Source organism: Mesocricetus auratus, unplaced genomic scaffold, assembly GCF_017639785.1.
Source record: "Mesocricetus auratus isolate SY011 unplaced genomic scaffold, BCM_Maur_2.0 Super-Scaffold_100055, whole genome shotgun sequence".
NCBI lineage: Eukaryota > Metazoa > Chordata > Mammalia > Rodentia > Cricetidae > Mesocricetus > Mesocricetus auratus.
This window is the reverse complement of record NW_024429232.1, coordinates 971,493-997,700: the sequence shown is the minus strand read 5'-3', so window position 1 is coordinate 997,700 and position 26,208 is coordinate 971,493. Positions and strand designations below refer to the sequence as shown.

The 26,208-nt window shown below is 44.6% G+C and overlaps 1 protein-coding gene across 8 annotated transcripts in view; it reads left to right on the top strand.

Moving 5' to 3' along the window:
• Trappc9 (trafficking protein particle complex subunit 9) overlaps window positions 1-26,208 on the top strand; it is a 456,271-nt gene that overhangs the window by 275,609 nt on the left and 154,454 nt on the right. For all 8 annotated transcript variants that reach the window (XM_040736321.1, XM_040736319.1, XM_040736315.1 and 5 more), the window contains one exon: window positions 17,335-17,477. In XM_040736321.1, the coding sequence (XP_040592255.1) occupies window positions 17,335-17,477 (143 nt within the window). The remainder of the gene's footprint in view (window positions 1-17,334; window positions 17,478-26,208) is intronic.

Sequence of the window (26,208 nt, the reverse complement as noted above, 5' to 3'; positions counted from 1 at the left end):
TACACACAAAGAATTCAAAGCTCAGAGAACAAAGTCACTTTTCTAGGTCCCAAACTTAAGTGCAAGGCTGGTATCTGACCTTAGTCTTCAGGCTTTGATTCTGAAATGATAATCTTCATTGTCAACCTTACTGGATTTATTTATTTTTACTTTCTATTAAATTAATTGTGTATGTGTGTGTATGCATGTGCTCATATGCGTGTGCACATATATGTTGTTTTTATTTAAATCTCAATTGTTTGATTTTACCAATAAAGACTCAGGAGCTCAGATGCTGGGGTGAAAACCTCCTAGCTCAGAGAGGCAGAGAAAGCACCTAGCTGGTCTTCCTCCTCCATTGATGTCCCAGAAAAAAAAAGCTCTCTCCTACATCATCTCAAACAAAGCTCCTCTAGCTGAATGTCCTTCCCCTCTCCTTCCTGTGTTCTTTCTTTCTGTCACCCTGAATCCATCTTACTCGCTATGGCTGTCATGTCAGCTGGTTGCTTGCTTTACCTCTTAACCTGTGGTTGACTTTATTTAATCCTGTTTACAATATTCAAGCAAAAAGCTTTTAGATTAACGGTGTGGGCTATGCCTGAGCCACACCACAACTAGAAACAGGTTTTTCCAGTAAATAGTGAAATCTTGGGCTTCAGGCTCGGTGTGATCAAATATCCTGCAACACATATGGAGGCCAGAGCACAGCTCGTGGGAGTTGGTTTTTTCCCCTAGCCATGTGGGTCCTGGAGGTTGAACTTAGTTCATGAGGCTTGGCAATAAGTGCTTAACCTTGGAGCCATCTCCCCAGCTCCTTGTGTAGATTTAGAATCGCCTAGGAGACACACCCAGAGGTGGGGCCATTTCCAGAGAATTAACTGAAAAGGAAAGACTTTATCCTTAGTGTGAGTGACACCATCATCAGTGGACTGAATAAAAAGGTAAACAGGAGGCAAACAGCTGAGCACCAGCATTCACTCATCTCTGTCTGCTACCTGACCCGCCCCATGTGAGGAAGCCGCTTCATGCTTCTGCTGACATAGCCACAAGCTGCTCCTTCGGTCATGCCATCCCACGGCGATAGAGTGCCCTAATAAACCCTTCCTCTAGGTGATGGCTAATTTCATCAGACTTTCAACCTTACAGAATTTAGAATAACCATGAAAATGAGGCTCCGAGCATATCTAGGAGGGGTTTTTCTCGATTAGGTTGAGTGAGACAGGAGGCCTACTCTAAAAGTCAGCAGCACCATTCTGTGGACAAGAGTCAAGAACTGAGTGAAAATCCAGAAGTGAGCTGAGTGGATATTGTGGACCAGCTCTGGCGTGCTCTTGCTGCCCTGCCATCCTACCACGATGGACTGTGGCCTTGAATCGTGAGCTAGAGTTTGCCCTTTCCCTGTTAAAGTAGCCAGGTATTTTGTCACAGCAGCAGGACAAATAATTATGCTTAATGCTTTGATTGGCATGTTGTCATGGCAACAAATAACATAACTAGTGTTCTCTTCTGCCTTCCTCCCTTCCTTCTTTCCTCCTCCTCCTCCTCCTCCTCCTCCTCCTCCTCCTCCTCCTCCTTCAAGACAGTCTCATATATCCCAGGCAGACCCTCAGACTCGATATGCAGCTAAAGATGCCCTTGGACCTCTCTCTTGAGTCTCCCTCCTCCCTTTTCTCTCTGCCAGTGGTAGAGATCAGGACCCAGAGAGAGAGGGAGTTAGGAGCCTTGGTGGTAATGTGGCCCTTGTTCCGGAGGTGAAGCTTTGCATCTCATTTGCGTTAGTCTTGATCTTTTGGGATGACTTACTGACTCATCACTAATTCCAGTTTCTCTCCAGCTTAGCGTTTTCAGTCAACATCCTATCTTACTCTTTTGTAACTTACATTATTTAGCTATTCTTGGTCTTCAGAGTAAATCTGACTTAGGTGAATGTAATTAGAAACGCATATTTGGCACACAGGGACATTTTTTTTCTCTTTCACAGCTGTGCATTAAAAAAAAAGCAACATCTGTAGGACTATAAAGTTCCTGTTTATAATAAGGACTATTCTCTCAGAAGCTAGAAATTGTCATTCACCCAAAGCCGTGACTACCAGTACTAAAGGTGTTTCTTTTGTTCCTTCACTTACTCGGTGAGTGAGCTTGATCAGCCTTCTTCAATGGATTGTGTGTCAAGCTCTGTGTGTAGTCCTGGGGTGGGGGCTTTGCACTTTGGAGGAGCTCTGAGGGTTGGGCCTGGCACTTACCTAGGTTTCCACTGCATGGCTATCAATTAGTAGAGCTTTAGGTGGGTAGATGTGGGATTATAGCAGGCCATTGGATTCAAAGGCCAAGTATGTGACTGTTAGTTAGCTCTGGCTGAGCCCAGTTAGTGTAACTGCAAAAGGGTTCCTCACATCCATGCCATGGCTTTCTCGGAAAGAGTAGAACCCTTTAGAAAATGGAGTCAGATCATCCTTGGTACACATGTATCCCCAAGGCTTTGCACACCTCAGGTATTTGTGGCTATTTTTAAAGCCAAGGGTCAAGCACACTTATTTTACCAATGACTTCCCTAGGTTTATTTTGAACTCTTCCAACATGAACTTGAAAGAATAATCTAGTGAAACTCCATGCTGTTCTTTCTTCTCTCCTTTGATAGTCACTTGTGGAGTTTATTCCTGCTTGTTTTTCATCAGAGACTGACTAGGAACAGGTGACATTTTCTGAAATTACTACCACCATACCTGTGACCTTCAGCATTGCTGTAATAATGTTACTTGGTACCCATTCCATTTGTTTTCCCCAGTTGTTCCCAAACTCTAAGCTGCTGCCATCTCCTTTTTTCTTTTGGTATCTGGCCCTCCCAGTGCTGTTCATTCCAAGACCCATTTGCTTTGGTGTGTTCAGCTGACTGAGGCCCCCCAGGGAGGGTGACGCTCCAGAGCTCTCTGCCCGCCCCCATGTGGGTTTGGTTTGATGCAGTAACTCAGGTTCTAGGCCCAGGGCCATTGTTTCTTCTTTTCTGTATCTTGGTTTTAACCAATGAAGAGTGAGGTTGCCAGTTGTAGCAAATTAATTTAATATGAAGTGGCCCCAGTATGCTGCCAGTGCTGTTGAGACAGCTGTGGGCTGTTAGAACACCTGTGCTGGGCTGGGTGATGGTAGTACAGGCCTTTAATCTCAGCACAGAGGCAGAGGCAGGTGGATCTCTGAGTTCAAGGCCAGCCTGGTTTACAGCCAGGCTACACAGAGGATCCTTGTCTCAAAACACCAAAAAAACAAACAAGCAAAAACAAACAAACAAAAAAACCCTCCAGAACACCTGCATCGAGGGACACTTTTCCCTCACAATGGATGTTTGCACATTTGACAACACATATGTTTATCTTTTGTCTTCTAGATAGAATGTCCGAATGTTGATGATCTGTGTCTCTGCTGACATCCATCTAGGGATGGACACCATTGAAGATGGGATCTAAGTGTATCGGGGTGGAGATGGCCCAGAGACTCTCGGAGGCTAGCCCTAAGCATCAAAGATGCCTCCCAGTGAGTGGATGTCTGATAGCTTCAGCATACCTGGTCTTGTTTGTATCCTGTAATACCTTCCTTAGAGCCCTTTACTGCTCAAGATATGACCACAGATAACTTTCTCTGGATGGCAGGGCGTGTCTCTGACAGACGTGTTAGGCATTGCCAGTGTTCTCTCATTAAGCCCAGAAGTGATCTTGCCACTTGACCACTGGCTTTGTGTACTAGTGGTACAGAGATGCAATGTTGCCATGTTTTATTTTGCCAGAGATTCACCTGACACCCTGAGAAGTACTGCTGGCATGTGTTGTGGTTGGAGGGTCTTCTGCTAGGCCAGAGCTGTTATAGATAGTCATGGGGTAGGGGAGCTCCGATGGTGAGCAGTGGAAGATGAACCAGACAGCTGGTCATCTTGAAGGGCTTTTGTGTCCATGGTCTTTCTTCTCTTTGTGCCCATGGGCTGTCAGCCAAGGGACAAAGAAGTGGAGTCTCTAGGTTCTCAAGGTTGCTGTGACTTCATGGTACGTCCAGCATGGTCAACACCGTGGGATGCTGGTGGCTTCCTGCCCTTGTGAAGTGGATATGGCTTTCCATTGATCCCTGAGTTCCTATGTCTGTCTAGCCTTGACTAGCTCCTCGAGAGTTGTTGTGGGTGGAATCTTTGGAGCTTGCAGAGCATGAAGGTATTTAATGAAGAAATGAACAAAGACACCAATATAGATGACCCTGAGGATTCCACAGCCATTTTTTTCCCCTGAGCCCTGCATTAGTTACCTTTCTCACGATATAATTAATAAAATACCTCACAAGAAGAAACTGAAGGGAGGGTTTGTTTTTTCTCTGTTTTGGAGTATAGTCATCACTGGAGGGAAGCCCTAGCAGCAGGATTTTGAGGCAGATGGTCATATTGCATCTGTCAGAAGGGACTGAGGCATGCATGCTGATGCTCAGCTCAGCTTCTCCCTTAACTCAGACTAAGATCCCTCATGGGATGGTGCCACTTACATTGGGGGTGGGAGTCTTTCAGTACAGTTAGATGAATCTAGGTAATGTCTCATACACATCTCCAGTTTTTTCTTCAGTGATTCTAGCTAGAGTCTATCAAGGTGACAATCAATATTTGCCATCCCAAGCATGCAGACATGGCCCATTTCTGTGCTGGGCATTGTGATAGTTCACTTTCCCATTCTGATATCACTACTCCCATGGCATCATCATCTTCTCCCTTATCATCCTGCTTGGGCAAGAGGGAGTCATGTACAGGAGCAGTGGCGCAAAGGACAGAGAGAGCTCTGTGGAGAAGGTTAGAGAGGAGGGGCTTGGTGCTTTTCCACCAAGGCGGGTCTTGATGGCTGCACTGAGTGAGTGGCATGGAGCAGGATGGCCTTGCCAGCTTCAGTACTTGCTTAAGGCACACATGTGCATGTGTGTGTATGTCTGTGCATGTGCACGTATGTGTGCTTGGTTATGCTGACACCCATGACCAGGGCAGAGGGGCATGGACTGGGAGGTTTTAAGGATAGTTATGATAAAGTCTTATCTCTATCTGGGTGACTGGGGCTACTGATTTTTTTAATGTAGAAGGCAGATGTTAATTCTGTTTATGATCTTTTAATGTCAGTCCCTGATTGCCTTTCTCTCTGTCAAACACAGACTCATTAATAGCAATATTAGCTGGCTCTTAGAGCTCTCTTCCCAATGCCAGGTGCAGTTGGAGGTGCTTTTCTAACGCCAGCTGGCCTTGTCTTCCTGAGAATCAGATAAGGAAGCTGCCCATCACACCATTCACCAGGCAGGCGGTGCAGTCTGCTCCCAGGGCCCAGACTAATAACTCTTTTACTTTCTGCTGTCCAAGATGTGTCTTGTAAAACTGTGGACTACTCAACATGACCAATGTTTCATAGTTAGCAGGAACACTGAATAGCATATAATAAGCAACTTGTTCCTGTGGTCTGTTTCAGCCAATATAATGCAGTGTCTCTGAAGGGCCCCAGGGACAGAGAGTCTGCTGTCTTCTGCCCCCTAGGCTGTGCAGCCGTCTCTGCCTGGACACTGTCTCCTGCCTTGACTTCTCCTTGCCCATCCAGACTCATATCACACTGTCTGTACCACATATCTGTGGGGTTTCAAACTTGACATGTCCAAGTCCACTAAAACCTGCCCACCTTTCCCCTCCATCCTTTATTTCTAGTTTCTCCACTGAAAAGTCTTGAAGAAACCCACGCTCCTTGTTCCTTTCCACTGAGTGTCTGTTTGTCTGTTTGTCTGTTTTCCTTGTTAGGTGCAATGCCACTTTCACATGTCTGCAGATTCAGACTTGATGTCCATGCCCATTGTCAGCCTCCTGCGAACAGTTCTGTTTTTCCAACTTGCATCCTCTAATTCCCCTTGTTCTGTTCCGCTTGTGCCTGGGACACAATGTTCTCTGCCTCCACAGATACCTCCTGGGCTTTCTATTCATTGGACGCAGCAGCTCAGCCCTGTCTGTCTGCCTTGCACCTCCGGGGCCTGTTTTGTCACCTCTCAGGGCTTATCCCCTACCACCAACACTGTCTCTCTGCAATTTCCTGTGTCTGGGACAGTCTCCCAGGTCCTGCAGGGCTGGCATCCCTATCTTTCCTTGTACTTTAACCTCAGATGTCCTCATACAGGAGGTTCACCTGCCTGATAGAAAACTCTCTCTTTCTGCCTCTACTTTCTGAATGCTGGGACTATAGGTACTGCTTGGGCACTGTCTCTCCCTTCTTTAAAAACAAATATATTCCCACTGGGCAATGGCAGCACTCTCCTTTAATCCTACTACTTGGGAAGCAGAGGTAGGTGAATCTGTGAGTTTGATGTCAGCTTGATCTACAGAGTGAGTTCCAGGAAAACCAGAGCTACACAGAAAGACCCTGTCTTGAAAAAACAAACCAGGCCAAACCAAACTAAAACAAAACAAAATAAAATAAAAAACATCAAAACAACAAACAAAGCAACAACAACAAACAAACAAAAACACTATTAGAATTTCAATACAGGGCTTTGTGCTGCTAAACATGCATTCATATAACATATCTTCCCTTCCCAGCCCACTGTTCAAATAGCTATACACAAGAGACAAGCCATGAATTCAGTGCCAAGCTATGAGCTGTGTCCTGTAGTACCTTGTTTAGGTCCTTCCATGGGGAGGACAGACCTGATCTCTGGGGCATCACCAGCCTTTACCCATGGTCCTATTCTGGGTGGGCAGCTTATCCTCTCCTGCATACATGCCCTGTTATAAGTACATGATCTTTAGAGTCAGGCAGACCTACTTTGAAGCTTCGCAAGATTCTTCATTGTTTTTTAAACCTCTGATAACAAGCATTTGAACTTAGTGATGTCTAGGTAACTGTGATTGGACTTGTAGTTTCTGTGACACTGTCCCCAGAGTCTAGAGTATAGCCAGAGTCCCTGGTGCACACTTCCTTCTTTCTGGAAACTACCCTGTGAAGTTTCAGACATTGAGCATGTATATGTGGAAACCTGTACTTGAGACTCTGGGTGAACCAAGAATGGCTCCTGCTCTCAGGGAGCTTCTATTCTTTGAAAGGAGCCAAGCCTTATGATGCAATGTTGTGAGCAGTAGGCACTGTAGGCACTATGCTATGATGTCGTGTAGGACTCCCAAAGGATCTGAGCAATGCACTGAAATCCAATGACCAAGGGGGATGTGCTGTATGGATAGGAGTATAGAGTGATGGAGGTGCCCTGCATTCTTTAGAGGAATGTGGACTCTGAAAAGTCCATGCTATGGATTTCTATATAGAAATTAACACACGATTCGACAATCAATCTCACTGCACAGGCTAAACAGTTACTGATTTCTTGCTTTGTGGCAAATCTTATTTGGCTACAGAAATTGCAGAAAACTAACAAAACCAAAACTTGAATGTTGAAAATAATGAAATTGACATCCGCAGCAGATATGTCTAGAAAAGGAAGTGGAAACCCTTCCCCCACGAATTATTAATGTCAAGAATGAAAGAGGGACATAGCTACAGATCTACAGAAATAGAACATTCTGCATAATGGTATACCAATTCAGTTAACAACCTGGATGAAATGGACAGCTTCCATATTCCAGCTGCTTGAAATTAGTCTAGTAATACATTATTTTCCTGATGCCAGGTGTGGTGGTGCACACCCTTAATCCTAATACTCAGAAGCCAGAGGTGGGTAGATTTCTTAGCTCAAGGCTAGCCTGGTCTACAGTGTAAGTTCCGGGATGGTCATGGCCCTCAGAGAAACCTTGTCTTGAAAAATCCACCTCCTTAAAATAAAGATGTTTTCCAGAAGTGTATAATGTCTTTTGTGTTTTCTGTGAGTCTTCTGTTTCCTGAAGTACCCATGCTTCTGCCCGGTGTGGAGAGAGACTCCTGTGGGTCATGAGGCCTGGCTTGTTTGTCCTACAGCCTTTGTCCAGGTATCTGGCCGTCATTGTCATCCAAAAGCTAATTTGATCATTGATCATTGCATCATCTTTACCCTTGGTCAAAACCAATTACTTGAGGTAGTGTGGGTCTATTTTTGGAGTTGTTATTCTCATCCATTGTTTCGCTGGTCCTAGTCAATGTAAGAGGAACAAAGTAAAGATAATTTCAAAGTCAGTGATTTTAGAACTGAGGTAACCAAGTGAGCTTATCCAGTGACATGATGTTTACACAGTGCATTATTAACATATCAAAATGGCTAGGAGTCTGTAAGGAAGAGACAGGTCAAGGGAAATGCTGGAAGGATATGAATGAATAATTCACAGAAAGAGACAATAATGGCCCAGGTATGTGAAAAGATGCTCAATTTTTTAACAAGAGAAATGTCATGTAAAAGTTGAGGGTGTTTTAATTGCCACAACTGTTAAAATTTGGGCAAATTTTCGAGCAAAAAATTTGGGCAAAAAATCACACTTTCAGAGTAATTTTATATTTTATTATTTTATTTCATACTATGCACGGAACTGGGGCCTCTGCATAGTAGGTAAATGCTGTACTATTGAGCCACATCCCAGTGCTGGCTCCCAAAGTTTAAAGAAAGGAAGGGCTCCTGGTGCTGCTCTCTGCTCTGTTGTGGTTTACAGGATGTCTACTACCTTACAGTCTTTGCTGCTCACCACCCAGACATGTTGGCTGAGGACTAGTCTGGTCCTCCAGCCTCTAACCTGCTTCCTTTCTTTGGTACCAGCACTAAAATATTCACTTGGGCAACTGATAGCCCCTGGCCACTTCCCTACCCCTTTCTTTGAGCTTCCAGATTCAAGTTCTTCTCAGCCAGCACAGGTCTTCTGGGTCTCCTGAACTGGACTGTGCTGAAGGCTGCTATTGCTCAAGCCAACCCCGGCATTATCACGGATGTGCTGTTTAATTTGTAACTGCTTGGTATCTTTAAGGCATAATTAACACTGAAGAGAGATTTTGGCTAAAAGTGCAAATTAACTACAAAGTAATGGTGTGGCTTTCATTGATAGGGTTCCCTGACCCCTGGTAGACTGCTGTGCTGGTCTGGTGGCAGCAATGAACCCCAGCCAATGACTGGTCCTGGGTGTTTGGCTTCCTAAGAGGACTGCATCCCAGCTATTGATCTTTTGTCGTATCACAAAATGAATCTGCCTGTGGTTACAGGTTCAATTGGGGTCTTCAGAAATTAGAGACCCGCTTGTGCTGGGATGCATATGAGGGTGGTTGTTTTTTCTCTTGTAATAGCTTCAGTGATATTAGAGGCTGTAGAACATTAGATTAGTAATACAAAATGAACAATAACAGTTCTGATAAGAGCTGATGAAAATCTAGGACAATATCTGTCAGAACACACAGATTTGGAGCAAGGATATTGAACTAGAGAAGCAAAAAGCCTGTTCCCAGGTTATGGGCAGTTTTAATTACTGTCAATCACAGGCTTACTCTCCATTCTGTAACGCGGAACTTGGGGCTGCTAGGCCCCACCTAAGACTCCTGCAAATTCCACAGCTGTCCCACATCAACGTGGCCAACCTTAAATACTGTTTCAATGTTTACAAATGATTGTGTGCCTATTAATAACATCGGTGTCCAAAATCCAGTTTACTGGATGTGTCTTACATCATTTTCAATGTAGCCTCTGACACTAGCCTCATGGGTTTTGGCAAATGTGTGACCTGGATGGCCATCCCCACCACCTGGATGTAGAACACCTGATGACCACAGAAAGTGTCCCTGATTCATGTACAGCCAAGTTTTCTCCTGTTCCCAGTTCCGAGCAACTCTGGTTTCCTTACAGAGACTAAAGCTTAACCTTTCCAGTGTCTAGTATGCTCTTGGGTCAACTCTTCTCAGAATACCTGTCTACAGAGTCACCCATGGTGCTGACACCACTCCCCATTCTACTTCTCAGGGGGGCAAGCTTTCTGTATTGCAGGTACACTACAAGCTGACTAACCATTCACCCATTCCTTGCTGGTCATTGTGGTTATTTCAAGTTGTTGTCAATGGTTTCTACAGACATTTTTGTATCCATCTTCCTGTGGGTAGATGTTTTTATTTTTCTTGGTGTGAGTTGTATTGCTCAATTGTAATATGGGGCTTACAGATTTATGTTTATAATAAATTACTTAATCATTTCTCAAAGCAATTGTGCTGTTTTTAAAGTACTACCAGAAGATTCTGAGCATTCCAGTAGATTTCTTAAGATTTTGTTTTAACAGGATGATGTCCCTGAACTGTTTTATCCCTTTCCCATAGAAGCTTTTAATTGTTTGACATTGAACTTACATATTATCCTTATTTCTAAGTGTTTGGTGGAAATATTTAGTTACTATTAAGTATGGCTTTTCATTAAGGTTTTAATGGTACATTTTATAAAATGTACCTTTCCATGACTTATTTGCTCAAAAATTTAAAAAGTATAGGTGGGTTTTGAATTTTGTGTCTGATTTTGCTGTTGACCATCTGGCTTACTTTTTCTTTCTGTTAGCAAATTGTTAATATAGTAATATAGTAAGAGACAGTCACTCATTGATGCCCAAAGATTAAACCATTGCTGAGGTAAGACTCATGTGGTCATGATGTGTGATGTGTTTTATATGCTTTTGAAGTTGATTCACTAGTACTTTGTTAGGGACTTTAAAACACTGGCCTTAAAATGGTTTTCTTATAAACTTTCTGATCTCAATATTTGAGTGCTACTTGTCTGATAGGAAATGGGACCATTTTCCATTTTGTGTGTGTGTGTGTGTGCTACGTATGTATGTGCCTGTCAAGGGACAACTTATAGGAGTTAGTTCTCGTCTTCTATTATGTGGACTTTGTGGATCAAACTCAGGTTGTCAGGCTTTGGTATCAAGTGTGTTTACCTACTGATCTACCTCCCTGGCCTTTTCCATACTTCTTCTCATGCTGGTTGTCTGAGACTGTCATTTTTCTAAGATGATGTTTGATAGAATGTACTGGGTGACCTGCTGCATATCAGGCTTCTTTTAGGAGATGGTTTTCATGTGAATTCAGCCCTGATCAGCATGAAGCTCCTGGCTTCTCTTTGGTTCTGCTTGGGAAGGAGTGCTTACTGGGCCAAAGTTGCTGATGGTGTTCGCACAGAGTTTGACTTCCTTTCCATTCTTTTGCTCTCTGTGGGATCTGTACTGAGGCCCATTTTTATTTTTGACATTGGAATTTTGTTTCCTTTTTCCTTGACTAATCTGAGAAGGATGTTGATAGTTTTAAGAAGCTGCCGTTGACTCTGTTCTTGTGTGTGTGTGTTGGGGGGAGGATGAGGGAATATTGATTTTAATTTAAGAATTGTTAGTTTTTATCCTCTTTCTTAACTTGTTTTCTTGCGTCTTGCTCTTGGCCACCAAAGGTTTCATACATCTCAACACTTAGCTTTGGCAATGCAGGGAACAGCTTATCTCAGATGTGTCTGTGCTCAATTATGTACTAACTCGAGCATCCTCTGGGCAACAGTATGTCACCATCTTTATTGCTGTGGATGGGTGGATGAATATTCTTATGAGTTATTTCCCTGAATGGTGGGGAAATAGAGTGAGCAAGGGCTAGGCTGCTCTTCTAACTACATGGAACCTTGCTGTGATGGCTAGTTTTAATTGTCAGCTTACGTGATCTAGAGACATTTGGAAAGAGAGTCTCAATGAGAGATTTTCTTGACTGGGTTGTCCTGTAAAGTGTGTCTGTGGGGGATTATCTTGATTGTATTAATTACGGTATAAAGACCTTATCTACTGCGGGTGGCACTATTCCCTGAACAAGGTATTTTGAAAGTGATCTGACCAGAAGCATTCATTCATTCATTCATTCATTCACTCATCATGCTCTCCTCTTGTCTGTGGATAGTTCCCCCTTTCCTTGATTCCCTTAGTGATGGACTGTAACATGAAATTGTGAGCTAAATAAACTATTTCTCCTTTAGGTTGCTTTGGTCATTGTGTTGTATCACAACAGTAGGAGAGGAAACTAAGACACTTGCCTATGTAGATAGCACATTTCTTATTATAGATCACCCATTTCAGTCTTTTACATATACAGGTGCTCAATAAAAAGTTGCTAATTAAAGACCCTCATGTTAGCGTGACAAATCAGTTGTACTATGCTTCAAAAACAAATATTTTGCTCTTAGTTCCTTGCTCATTGCAGTCTTCTGTAAGTCTTCTCTCAAGGTGAAGACAGAGGAGGTACCCTGGACGGAAGGGTGTGGTGTCCAGGAGGGGGGGGGGGTGTCCAGGAAGGGTGTGGTGTCCAGGAAGGGACAGCTTTGTGCTTCCCTTCCACTTTGTACGTCTGGTGCCTTTTACCTGTCAGCCCACTTTATGGTTTCATTAAAATATTCTTATTTTCCTAGGCTGAGGTTTCCTTTTATTTCTTTTCCCTTCCTTTTAGTCATTAGGAGGAAAGGCAGTAATACTCAGTTTCACTAAACCCTTTCTGTGCTTCATTTTTATGACTTAGATACCAGCTCCCAAATTATGTACTTTCTTTGATTCTCTACAGAGTAAAGAAACAACTAATTTGAAGAAAATTGGAGCATGGGTTATTTCCTCCTTGTTTCCTGGTGTGTGACAGTTATCTCCCTGTGCACTTTTTGCTCACCCCCGGGGTGACTTCTCCTATTGTCCTTGATGAAGGTGGTTTTTAAGTTTGGCTTGTGGTTGCTTCATGATCCTGGGTTTTCAAAGTAACCGGAGAGTCTTCCTGTTGTCTTGGACACTATGCCTGTGGGTGAAGCAAGGCATACCTTCTTGCAGGTCTGTAGCTTGACTTGTTTGTTTATGTGGTGGTTTGTTCCTGTGTCCATGCACTCAGCACTAACTGAGCTTTCTAAGGTCAAAGGCCACATTTGCCTCACATCCAGCCCAGATCCTCACACTCAAAGGATTCCTGGGAGGCTCTGGAAAGATAAATGAAGGAGAGATCTCACTAGCTAGCTAGAGTCAGCTATACTCAGAACTGATAGAAGGCATCTTGTGTGACTTCAAGGGCTCTAGGACATGTTTGCAAGAAACCAGTAGCTTTCTGGAATTGATGGGTTTGTGCTTTGGTCTTATGGGAGTGGAAAGAGAATCTGGGGCTTCAGTGAGTCTAACGTATGAGTATTGACTTTAGAAAAACACCTGTTTCACTGAGTACTTTGTTGGTCAAGAAGAGGCATGGGTTTCCCTGTGTGATCAGGAAGAGGGATTTTAAAGTGGGGAGAAGTCCATGATGGAATTGTTGGCATCACTGGCTTGAATGACACCCATACATGTGGACATGAAGACAGTATTAGTGATGGGAGACAGAGGGGACAGTGAACTCACTAACAAGGGGATGAGGACTTGACTGGACATCGCTCTAAGGAAGACACACAGTAGGTTTACAGTCGCAGGAGGAGAAACTGAAGTGAAACAAGGCTTCACCCCATAGGATAATCATCAAGTAGAACTCGAGTTATTGGTGAGAAAAAACCAGACCCATGTGTGTGCCAGCTGAAGAGTCAAGTGGTATATTACTGTGGCAAATGATCTGGTGACCCCTCAAAAAGTGAATGTAAAATAAATGCACAATGCAGAAATTTCACCCTCTGCATGCTCGGAACATACAAAAGGGAGGCATGGCATTTGCATCCCCTGTCATATCAACATTATTCACTAGACCTACAGGGTTGGAGCAAGCCTTATGCTCATTGACAGTACATCGCAGGCGGCCAGGCTGCACAGTGGAGTGCTAGCTTGAAAGGAGAGATGATCTGGTGCAAACTGTTGCAGGGTGACCTCAAGAGCATTTTGATAAATGAAATAAGGCAGTCACAGAAGGACTGATTACCCAAGGCTCCCAGTCAGCTGCATAGAGTGAATGTACGAGGGCTTCCAGGGGACAGGCGAGGGGGTGGTGGGACGTGGAAGGGGGAAGTCATGTCAAGTGGGGGAAGACAAGGAGGGTTCTGCAGATTCTGCGTGGTAACCATGTATCAACAGACTGATGTGCAATGCTACGAACCTCTGCCCTAAAGGGATTAAAGTAGTGACTTTAGTAGGAATATTTTCTCTCAGTAAATCATCTTTTGGGTTGAAGGGTTTTTGTTTGTTTTGTTGTCTCCAAATAAATGTAGTCTTTAAAGCTCAAAAAATAAGTGGAAGAAATGGGACCATGCTCATTAATTATTCTACGCCCTGCTGGTGGGTTACTAGATGGGCAAGGTTACCCAGAGGGAAAATAACATATTTAGGGTTTCTTTTTGATTGTTTATGAAACTCTAAGGAGGTCAGTACTAGTTATGTTCCCATTTAATGGTTGGTGGACTGAGGCCAAAAATGGCAAGCCACAGTGCTGTGACATAGGTGCTAAATTGTATCTCTCTGTTGATCCCACCTTCTCTCCTTCTGCCCTGTCAGGCTGCGTAGACTTTGCCAATTCTCCCCTCTCTCTGATATGAGGGGTGTGCAAGCAGTTTTCTTTAATTTTACAAGCACCCAATTGTTAAGAGAAGCTTTTTCTTTTGCTAGCCGCTTTGGTTTATCCCCCGCCAGTCGCCTGGGCTCTGCCGCGCCAGCCTGGTTCTAGATCCGCATCAGTCCCAAATAAACACACAGGAGGCTATATTCATTATGAAGCTGTTGGCCTTGTTTGTCTCTTACTGGCTAGCTCTGCTTTAAGTAATTACCCCATAATTGTTAATCTAAGTATGTCTCTTACCGGAGAATAGTTCCATGCTTCCTACCCCCAATGGCATTACATGTTGACTCTCTTGTGTTTCCCCTTCCCAGAATCCTCCTCGACTCCTAGTCCCTCCTATCTAGGTTTTCTATTGGCCAGACAGTACTTTATTGACAAATGCACAGGCAAATAACAGGACTTCCCCAACACCCAATAGCTTTGGCTGCTTCCTCATTGCAAAGAAGTTAGTTAACAGAAGCAGTCGCTGTAGGATTGATACACCTTGCTGGATGACTGTGGAATCTGAGGGAGGAGGACTATGGTGGCTAGTTTTATGTCAACTTCAAACAAGCTGGAGTCACTGGAGAGGAGGGAGCCTCAATTGAGAAAACGCCTCAATAATATGGCTATAGGCAGACCTGTAGGACATTTTCTTAATTAGAGATTGAATGTGAGAGGGCCCAGCCCATTGTGGGGGGTGGGCACCCCTGGGCAGGTGGTCCTGGTCTCTATAAGAAAGCAGGCTGAACGAGCCATGGGGAACAAGCCAATAAGCAGCACCCTCTGTGGCTTCTGCATCAGCTCCTGCCCAGTTTGAGTTCCAGTCCTGACTTTCTTCAGTGATGAGCTGTGGTGTGGGAGCCTAAGCTGAATGAACCCTTTATTCTCCAAGTTGCTTTGGTCATGGTGTTTCATCACAGCAATAGTAAGCCTAAGACAGGGACCAAAGGTCGGCACCTCACCTTAACCTCTTAGAAACACTGGTGAGGGGAGAGTAAGCCCTGACTCCAGTAAGGGCACCATTGCTGAGCTCTCACATAGTGCCCAACTTGTCTTCATTGCTGCTCTGGACAGTGCTTTAGGAGGGTGGCGAGAGCCAGGTCTGCTGGGAGCCTTCTCTCTTTTACTTTCACACAGAATGAACATATATCAGGAGATGTGATTGGCCTTGTGTCCCATTGTTCGCTTCCTTGGCTTTCTTGGCACTGTCCTGTTATGTTCTAGTCTGTCTACTGTGCTGCTGGTGTTATGGCTAGGAGGCACTGAGTTTTGCCTCCATGCTTTCCTCTAACAGTTCTGTCTGCAAAGTTTGTTATTAATAATTATGCATGTCTGTGTGTGTGTTTGTGCATGTGAATGCAGGTGTCTAGGGAGTTCAGAGAGGATGTTGGATTCCCTGGAGCTCAAGTTATAAACAGATATGAGTCACTATACATGGGTGCTGAGAGCTGAACTCAGGTCCTCTGGAAGACAACTCAGGCTCTTAACTTCTGAGCCATCTTTCCACCCTGTAATATTTGCAAAGTCTGAATGTGAAGGACTATATAATAAATGTTTCTGACTTGGCCAGCCATAGAAAGTCTCTGCTGCAGAGCCTTCTCTGTTTCTATTTTGTTTTTGACTTATTCCCTGTAAGAAATATAGTGAAGTTCTTTGCTCCCAGCCCTGCAGAATAAGGTGATGACTAGATTTGTCCTAAGGGCCCTTATTGTCAACATCTGCTTGAGAACACTGCTGTAGAAGGCTCCATCATTTTAGTCAAGAGTTAGCTGGGCCTAGATTTCTTGTTACCATGGCTACTTCCTATGTCTCTCAGGCTACAGATCCCTGCAGAGTTGCCTTGTACTGAGTGGGGAACGTGGGAGGCACCAGCTTTTCTATAATGCATGTCCTCTGTCCTCAGAGTCTCTCTGCCTGTGTGCAGGGCCGTGGATGAGGCTGCTCGCAGCCGTTCCCCTGAGGGATCATGCAAGACTTGGAGGCTGGGGTCACAGTCCTGTAGGAGTTACCTCTTATGTTCATTCCTCTTCAGTCTCAGGTAGATGCAGCACATCTCCATCCTGCCTGCAGCTTCTTAGTATCCTCTCCTCTTGTACCATGCCATTACCCAGGGCTACGGCAGTTGCTGGGCATGTGTCTTCTCCCTGTTGCAGCAACACTCCAAAAAAAAAAAATGGTGGGGGCCCTCACTCAGCATTCTGGAGAATGGAGCTCTGCCTCTTTGTACCTTGTTAGTGTCCCTGTATCTCGCCCCCACTTTTACCCCCCCCCATGACCTTGGCCTCTCCAAGTATACAAAATTCTCATCTCAAAGGAATGGATGGGATGGCCAGACTGGACTGAGGCCACCCTCCTACTTTCCCATCATTCTTTGTAAGTGTACTCAGTAGGGGAGGTCATGGGGAAGAGCCTGGGGGGGAGATTGTGACCTCCATTGGTACCCTACTTAACTTTAGTCCCCTACCATCTTTGTACTGGTGCCTTCGTGTCCATTTGGGTGGTTCCTGCCACCTCTTCATTCTGTGTCCTGTTTCTGGCATGATGGAACTGCTGTTGTCTTTCTAGAAGGCCTCTGCTGTACTTCCCTCTGACCTCTCAGGTTTCTAGTCACCATCAGCCTGGGAGTAGAAGCTGGCCTTGTACCTCCTGAGTGGAAGCTGCCTTTCCCAGCCATCTGCTGATGCACAGTCAGTGTGTTATCTTCGTCAACTGTGCTGTCTAAACAGAGTGCATATTGGAGCCCCTTCTACCAGTATGTACAGCTGAGCACTGTTGAGACTCTTGATACCACAGGAACAGTTGTGTCAGACGCACAGTATGAGCTGGAGTAGTGTGACCCTCTCATGTTTGAGGGTCTTGAGACTCTCTGCCACCCAGTGTGGAACTTCATTTACTTGTGGGTATTGATTTGTTATTTATCTTAACTTTTTAGACTCTGGAAGCTGTCCTCAACTTCAAGTACTCCGGAGGCCCAGGCCATGTGGAAGGGTATTACCGGAATCTGTCTCTGGGACTGCATGTGGAAGTTGAGCCGTCTGTGTTTTTTACTAGAGTCAGCACACTTCCAGCAACCAGGTAACCAGGCTGGGGGTGGGATGGGAGAGCCTCATTACTAGTTATCCAATCTCACTGTCCAGAAGAGCCATGCCTTTGGCAGGACAGTGTTCCCTGGTGTTAGTGGGCAACTGGAATGCTGTGTGGGCAGACTTTGTGGTGGGGCTTTGCTCTACTGACTGCCCTTTCTTCAACAGGGGCTCTGTATAGTGCTTTGCTTATGTTTGGTACTGAGCTCAGCAGATTTGTTCTCTGTGATGCCCCCGTGGCTGGTGAGATGAAAGTTTTGTCTCAGAGCTCACTGTCCAGGACCACAAGGAACTACTAGCTCAGCACAATGCCAGCTCATTCTGTACAGGGAATCATTTCCCTCAAGGTACCCCTCTCTGCCACGACTCCTCCAGGCCCGATCTTCATTCCAGGAAAGAGAAGGGTGGGTTTGTCTGCTTCAGGGTCACATGTGGCAAGAAGGGCCATTGGTTTTCTCTTAGATTTCTCTTAGGTGACAGTCTCTCATCTCACTCTCGTACTGTGGAAGTGGCATCATTGCTTCCTAGGAGCCCTCGGGGTAGTTTATATGTGCAGCCTTGGAGAATGGGGTCCCACCTCCACTGAGCTCCACTAGATTGGTGGACTAGGTCATCATTGTGTCTGCTTAATTGAGCAAAACAGCAGCCTTGACTAATGCTCACCTGTCTGTATTTGGACCTTACAAATAGCACCCTAGCCTGTGCTATTCCTCTCATGTATTCTATAGGGTAAAATAGAGGTATGGTGTCCATCATAATGCTGACAGAAAAATCCATTTAAATGGATCTATCTCACTTACCCCCTGGCCACTGGAGAAAGACTTCAGTAAGAATTAATGGCTTATCTGAGCCTTTTAGCATCCCTTTTCATCATCTATCACTGTTTTGGTCCTCACTGCCAAGGTGGCTTCTACTTGAATTTGTATAAAGCTGGAAAGCTTCTGCCCCGGGGCACATTTGGCCAGCGCGCTAACAGCCAGTGTTAGGGTGTGCCGAACCTTCTGCACACAGCCCTGCTGTATCATGCCTGCCTTTCTTGCCTCTTCTCTTTTCCCACTACCACTGCCCATCAAGACTTCTCAGATGTGGCTCAGGTTGTCATGGATTCTCTTTTGTACCTTGTTGCTACATCATGGTTCCTGTAAATGGTAGTGTAAGGCTGAAGTGAACTTGGAAGCATTGGCTGTTGGCTAAAGCATTACTTTGCTCTTTGTTCCCAATCTGTAGCTTTCATCTTCTCTTCTTTTGACCTGTATATTTCTCTTTCTAGCTCTTGGATTTTAGAGTTCACTTCTGATCTTCCGTTTTAAATGTTCCAAGTATAACTGATCTCAAAATCCTGGGATGAAATTTCACTCTCTCCAGGTTACTCATCACTGTGTATCCTTTTCCCCATGGAGGGTTGACCAGTTGGCTCCAGTCCTGCTTGTTGCCAGGTCCTACCCAGCCTACAGACAGATCCAGTGCTGAAGAGACTGCATTCAGAGTCGCTCCCACTCTGCTTGGGATAGACCTTCCTTTCTCCTGCTTCTCCCTGTGTCCCTACCAAGTTATAGTACAGCCACTCACACTTGAGCTGTGTCAAAGGTGGGTCACTTCTGCGGGTTTCAAATTCATCTTTTCTCTAAAGGTGTCCCTTTTATTAAACTATCATTTTTTTTCTTTTTTTGGTTTTAGAGACAGGGTTTCTCTGTGACTTTGGAGGCGGGCCTGGAACTAGCTCTTGTAGACCTGGCTGGTCTCGAACTCACAGAGATCCACCTGGGATTAAAGGTGTGTGCCACCACTGCCCCGATAAACTGCCATTCTTTTATTTAATCCTTTGGAAAACATCTGCTTGCCTGTGAAATCTGTTTGAATTTCTGTAGATTTTCCTAACAGAAGTGTGTGTGTGTGTGTGTGTGTTTCTGTGAGTCCCATGCTTTCTCACTTCTCTGACACATTGTATATCAGATTCCTAGGAACATATCTGCCACATTTTCATCCAGCACCCCCAAATACCTGGTGCATCCTTTTTGGAAAAAGAGGTAGATAGAGCCACTTCTTGCTCTTCACCAGCCTGTAGGAGCTTGTCACGCAGAATTAGCATGGAATGGGGACACGAATGTACTCACAGGAGTGATAGAGCAATGGAATATTAGATAAATGAATAAATAGAAAAGATCTGAGCTCCCTCTGAGCTGGGAGTGGGGAGGAAGAGGAGAAACGAACAAGGAATGGGTGGCTGAAAAGGTTACAAGCAGTACAGACTTTCATGTCTATGTCCAAAGTTGTCCCAGTGCAGACAGATTCAGCACTGCATTTTAAAGTGGAGCTTGTCAGGTTCCATATGGCAGCAAGACACTAACTGTATGCCTCTTACAAGAAACCAGCATCAAATATGCACAGTAGATGTAAACACTGATATTTAGAATGTTAGTATGGAGTTATTAATATTAAACACATGGGCTTTCAAGAAAAAGAGAAGGGAAAATTTGTATTTATTGAAGAATTAAGTGTGGGGATTGAACAATTGAGTGTGGGAGGGAGTTTTTTGTCCCATCCCTGTCCTGTCCCTGTCCCGCCCCAGTCCAGCAGCCGTTTAGTCGAAATAAACACACAGAGCCTTATATTAATTATACACTGTTTGGTCGATGGCTCAAGTTTCTTACTAGCTAGCTCTGTCTTAATTATTAACCCATTTCTATTAGTTTATGTATTTCCACATGGTCTTAACTTACCAGAGAATTTCCAGACATCCTATCTTCCTGGTAGCTACATGGCTTCTACCTGGTAACTCACTCTCTGTGATCCTCTTCCCAGAATCCTCCTAGTCTGGTAGCCCTATCTATACTTCCTGCCTGGCTACATCCTACCTGTCCATTGTCCAAAACAGCTTTATTCATCAACCAATAAGAGAAACATATATTCACAACATACAGAGGGATATCCCCCATCAAATTGAGTTCTCAATAGCATATTACAGTCCTAAATATAAATAAACTTAAAAACATAATTTCAAATAAAACTAGCACACAAAGGGGAGAGACAGATAACCCAACAGTGTACCTGACAGTTTGAGAATCTGATATGACAAGTATACAAAACAAAACAAAAGCCACAGGAAAACTAGAACCAAACTAGACATTTTTGTTAACAAACTCCACCTTTTTATTTATGGAAGAGTGAATGCTTAAACTAGAAATGAATGGCTTGATATCAATGGTGTGGTTTCTGAACCACACAAAGAAGAGTTCAATACTCCTAGAAGAAATTATAGAGAAGAAATTATGTCAGTAAAATGGGGTGTGAAAGAGAATTTTTGGAGTCAATGGACCCAAAAGCTGATACTTTAAAAAGACTAATAATAAAATTAATCATGACTAGAGCATTAAGGGGAAAGAGAGGACACACAAATTGCTAGTAGGAGTGAAAGATGCAGCCTTTATGAGTTTTATATATGCCATATTTGGAAATGTAAGAGCCCTGTAGAGAGCCCTGTCCCAGTGAGTTTGACAACTTAGGCAAAATGGATCAATGTTTTGAAGGAAGAAAGTGGACAAAGTACAAAAACTGACACAAGAAGAAATAGAACATGTGACTAGACACTCTCAATTAGAAAGTTCCCATGAAGCATCCCGTGGGCCCAGATGTCTTCTCCAGATTCAAAGGCTGAGCTGAGAAGCAAAATACAAGTCAATTTCAGCCACATGGAAGGTATAATAGAGTACTAAAAATTCCTATTTATCCTAGAAATACATGTAATGTTTTTTTTTTATTTTGGTTTTTCGAGGCAGGGTTTCTCTGTATTGTTTTGGAGCTTGTCCTGGAACTCACTCCATAGACCAGGCTTGGTCTCGAACTCACAAAGATCCACCTGCCTCTGCCTCTCGAGTGCTGGGATTAAAGGCATGCGCCACCACCACCCCGCGAGATAATTTAAGGAAAACCATCTAGAAACAAGCCAAGTTAAGGCTGGGCGTGCATAAACCTCTGTGTATTTATTTGGGATCTGGGTGTTGGGCCCCCAAAGACCTAAAGTGCAAGATTTATAAAAAACAAACAAAATAACAACAACACAAACAAAAACTAAAATCAGCAAGTCATACCATAAAATATACTGCCACATTTGAACAAGTATTTTTCAAATGGCCTCAGTCACCTGAAACATGTCCTATGTCATTAATTGTTAGAGGACCACGATGTAAACCTGTAACTAGGCTCCACTGTATACCTCCCAGAATGGCTAGCATGAGTAATGCTGGCACCAATCAATGTTGGTGAGGTTAGGAGTGAGCTGCGATTTGTGGACATTCGAGTTGACCAGCAGCTCTTCTCGGAACTTTTAAATACATGCTACCCAGTAAGCTGCCAGTTTCATTTCTGCATGTTTATTTTAGTGAACTAAAAAATATCTATCTACAAAAAAAGACTCATGTAAGAATTTATACAACAGCTTTATTTTCTATAACTCCGGTGTGGAGACGACTGTGAATACCTGTCAGCAGAAGAATGGGTGAGCCTTCTTTGATACAGTCCCACAGGGAGATACTGCTCCCAAGCAAAATCAGCTTCTGGGACATGATGCCTGTGGAAGGCGTCTGTGTTCACACTTCCAGACAGTGACACCCTCTCTATGGTTAGAGTGCTTTGAGCTGTGGCTAACTATGGGTTGAGGTCATGGGACGCAATAGGCTGAGAAGGTATTAGGGTCTGTTCTTCTCTTGGTTTTCCTAGGCTGTGCCTCTGACACTCCCTCTCCCCAGGGAGGATCCCAGTTCTAAGCAGACCAGGTTCATTGGTCATCTGAGAGGGCCAGTGTCTTTCTGCCTCAGTGAAGTATTGTGTGTCTAGTAGGGTGCTATTCCAAGGGTCAGATAGTCTGTCTTGCATATCTTTGTCCCTCATCCCATGTAAGTTGTCCCTTGACTTAAAAAAAATAGTTCTCAGATATAAAACTATGTGTGCTACCAAAGAGGGCCCTTAATTTTTATGGGAGAGATCTGGAAAGGTATCATGGGAGATGGGATGTTGCTGTGTTCAACACTGGGCCAGCCCATGGGAGGACCCTGGGAAGTGCAAAGCATTGATGACTCCCTCTAGGTTTTAAGACTGGCAGCACAGGAGCCCAGCTGAAGTACTATTTTCCTTAGCCACCACAGAAGAATCAACATGCATTTTGGGCACTCAGCACTAGCGGTTTTTTGAAGTGGCATGCTGTGGTGCATTATGAATTCATTGCTTGCTTTTTGCTCACAGGTGAAGATTGCTCTGTCAGAACCCTGCTGTGTTAGAGTTCCACACATCTCACTTTTAAAGTCAGGCTCTTCTCAACACACTTGGACTACAGATGAGGTCGGGCGGACCTTGTGTGTTTTCCCCACTCTCAGAGCTTGCTGGTGACAGTTGAATCTAGGTTTCCTTACTTCAAAACCACTGCAGCTAAATGACCACCGCATGTCAGAATTTCATGGAGGTTTAGACTGATTTTACTGTAAACAGAAGCCAGATATGTCAAAAGATCAGCCTGTGTTGGGCCAGTTGTGTTGTGAAGCCCAGCTGCAGATGTGTGTGGGTCATTTGCTCCCAGAATTGCCAGGATTTGTGTCTCTGTCATTTATATAATTTTTCACGCGCGCGCGTGTGTGTGTGTGTGTGTTATATGTGCATGCATGAGTGCAAATGTGAGTACCCCTCTGTGTATGTGTGTAAGGTGAGTGTGCATACATGCATGCAGCTGAGTGCCCATGTATGTGATGGCCAGAAGAGGATGTCAGGTACCTGCTCTTTACCCCTCTACCTTGTTCCCTTGAAACCTGAAGTGAAGCTTGCAGTCAGCAAGCCCCAGTGATGTGACCTCTGCCTCTGCCCCTGCCCCTTGGCCCTGATGTTGTAGGTAAGGACTGCCCAGCTTTTTTTTTTCATGAGTTCTAGGGAATCAAACATCTAAGCCCAGGTTTTCATTTCTGTGCACCATGCACTCTTACCCTCCAAGTTGTCACCTCAGCCCCTCTTACTGACAGTTTTTGATGTGACTTGTTTCTGGGAAGGAAAGGGGAAAGAGAAATGTTTTTTATTCTGGGTACATCATGTTCAGCATCCTGTTCTTGTTCCAGAATGCCCTCGGAGGTGGGCATCACACCCTGGAGTGTGCAGCAGCTCTGTGTGTGTCCTCCACACTGGCATGTGAAGGCCTGGCTCTACATGGGGCTTCAGCACCATGCTGTGGTTTAGGCCCTATTTGTGTGAGTGAGATGCCCAGAGACCTTGCTCTGACTCCTTCTGCTGTGCACATGACTTCATGAGAAGTTGCAGTTTCAGGGTATGTCTGTCTGTCCCTTACTGAGAGACCATGTCTGCTCTGTCCATCTCACCAGGGAGAGAAAAGAATCAAATTATTAAAGAGTGAACCATTTCCCCTAAGTGCCATGGAACAGTAAAGATGAGAAGTAGAATATTGTCCTTCCCTTCCTCTCCTCCTCTCCCCTGCCCCCTCTCACCTCACCCCACTTGCATTTGGAAGATCAATTACCTCTGAGAGTAGCTTTTTACACCAGGCTGCCCGATAATGTTCTTAGGGACTAAACTGAAATGGATTAGGCCGCACTGTCCCTGTCTAACAGCTGTGCTTCCCTCTCTCCCAAGGAACAATTTCTTTCTAGATGGTTATAGTAAATGATCCAATCTTAGACATCCCTATTTTGAGCTATGTAGAAAATACCCTCCTCAGAGCAGGGTGTAATAGGTATTGTGTGCGCGGACAGAAGCCATTCTTTGGAGGCACCGCTGCACTTGCCCTCTGTCATTTAAAAGGTTTCTGTTGGGGAGGGGCCTGCTCAGCTCCCCAGAGGTCCCATGCCTACAGATACAGCATTAAGGCCATTTCAAGAGAGATCTTTATCAAGCTAGAGCTTTTCCAAGTTGCTACATTTGTTAGACTCATTTTAAATGTTGTAAGACTTTAGACTTTTAGCAATAGGATTTGGAAGTAAATCTGTATTTCATCTTGAAGGTTGATAGCATTGATCTTGTGAAGATGATAATATGGTACCCAGCACAAGTTTGGTAAATGAACATTGGTAGTTCTTGTTTCTTTCTTGTGTGCCACATTCGTTGGGAAAAGGGAAGGCCAGTCCTGTAAGATCTACTATGCACAGCTGGCTCTGGGAGCTTCCATAGGATGTCACCTGCCTTAGCTACTGGCCCTTCTTCCTACCTTAGTGCTGACTGTCGGAAGCCAGGCACCCTGACCAGCTGTGTTTTGACTGTACTCAGCACAGTGCTTGCCATGATGTAGGCACCGGTACTCAGATGGGTTGTTGGGAAGTAATGCCGAGGGGGCACGAACAGTGCATAACCGAGAAAGGAAGAGCAGCCCGATGGGAGCTGATGGGGAGAGCCGGTGCCATGAAGTTCTCTCTCTGATGGGGAGAGCAGGTGCCATGAAGTTCTCTCTCTGATGGGGAGAGCCGGTCCAATGGGAGCTGATGGGGTGAGCCGGTGCCATGAAGTTCTCTGTAGCAATTGCTTCTTCCATGAATTTGGAGGAAGCTGTGCAGTGGGAAGGCCAGAGGTAGGGCCCAAAGTCCCGAGGGCACAATGATAGGTAAGACACAGAAGGAAGAGACTGTTACTGCTCCTGTGATAATGACTGAGTTACAAAATATTCTGTTCTAAGCTGGTGAGATGGCTCAGTGGGTAAGGACACTGGCCACCAAGCCTGACAACGTGAATTCAACACCAGGCACACATAGGAGAGAAGCAATTCCTACAAATGTTTTCCTGACCTCCATGTATACTACATGTATGTGTGTGTGCACGTGCGTGTGTGCACGCGCACACATACACACTAAACCAATATTAAAAAATACTTTACCCTGCTAAGATAAGACATTTCTATCCTGTTACTGCTTGTGGCTATATGATGTCCTGTTCACCAAGGAGCCATGAGAAGTCCGCAGAAGCCACTGGAACCCAGGGACATCAACAATGGCATTTGAAAGGGTTTGAGGGATGGCATAGGAAGTGAAAACACTTGCCATGCAAGCAGCAGAACAAGAGTTTACACCCCCAGAACTCACATAGATGATGGGTGGGTGTGTTGACCCAATTGCAATCCCAGCCTTGAAGCTAGAGATGGGAGATCCCAGAAGCCAGCTGGCGAGTACGACTAGACTAGCTGAACCTTATCAGCAAGACCTGGGTTTAAATGAGAGACCCTGCCTTAAAGAAAATAATATAGAAAGTAATCAAAGAAAACCCCTGACATCACCTTCAGGCTCCTGCAGGCCCCTGCACACATAGATTGTGTGTCCAAACACAGGTGCACATGCATATCAAACATTTACTCTTTGTATGTACCCACCCAACATGCACAGCAAAAAGTGGAAATGTTGACTCACACCTCCGCCATAGGGGTGGGTTGTGGATTGTGCATAAGCCCTGGCTCCTGACAACACATGTTGTTGTAATGTCATGTATTACATATGTTGTTGTAATGTCATGTATTTAAGGCAGAGCCTGGCACGTGGCAAAGGTATGGTCATGGGAGTTGGCACTATCTTCCCTACTTGTTCTTAGCTTCTGACTATGTGTCCCAGGCTATTCCTTTTCTCTCTTTTCTCCGCTTAAATAAGTCCCCAGGCCTATGATGACTTCATGTGGCAAGACATCTTGACTCAGTAGTGGAAAGGGGGTAGACTCCTAGACTTTGAATCTAGTTTCTTCCCTGGAAGGGCCACTGA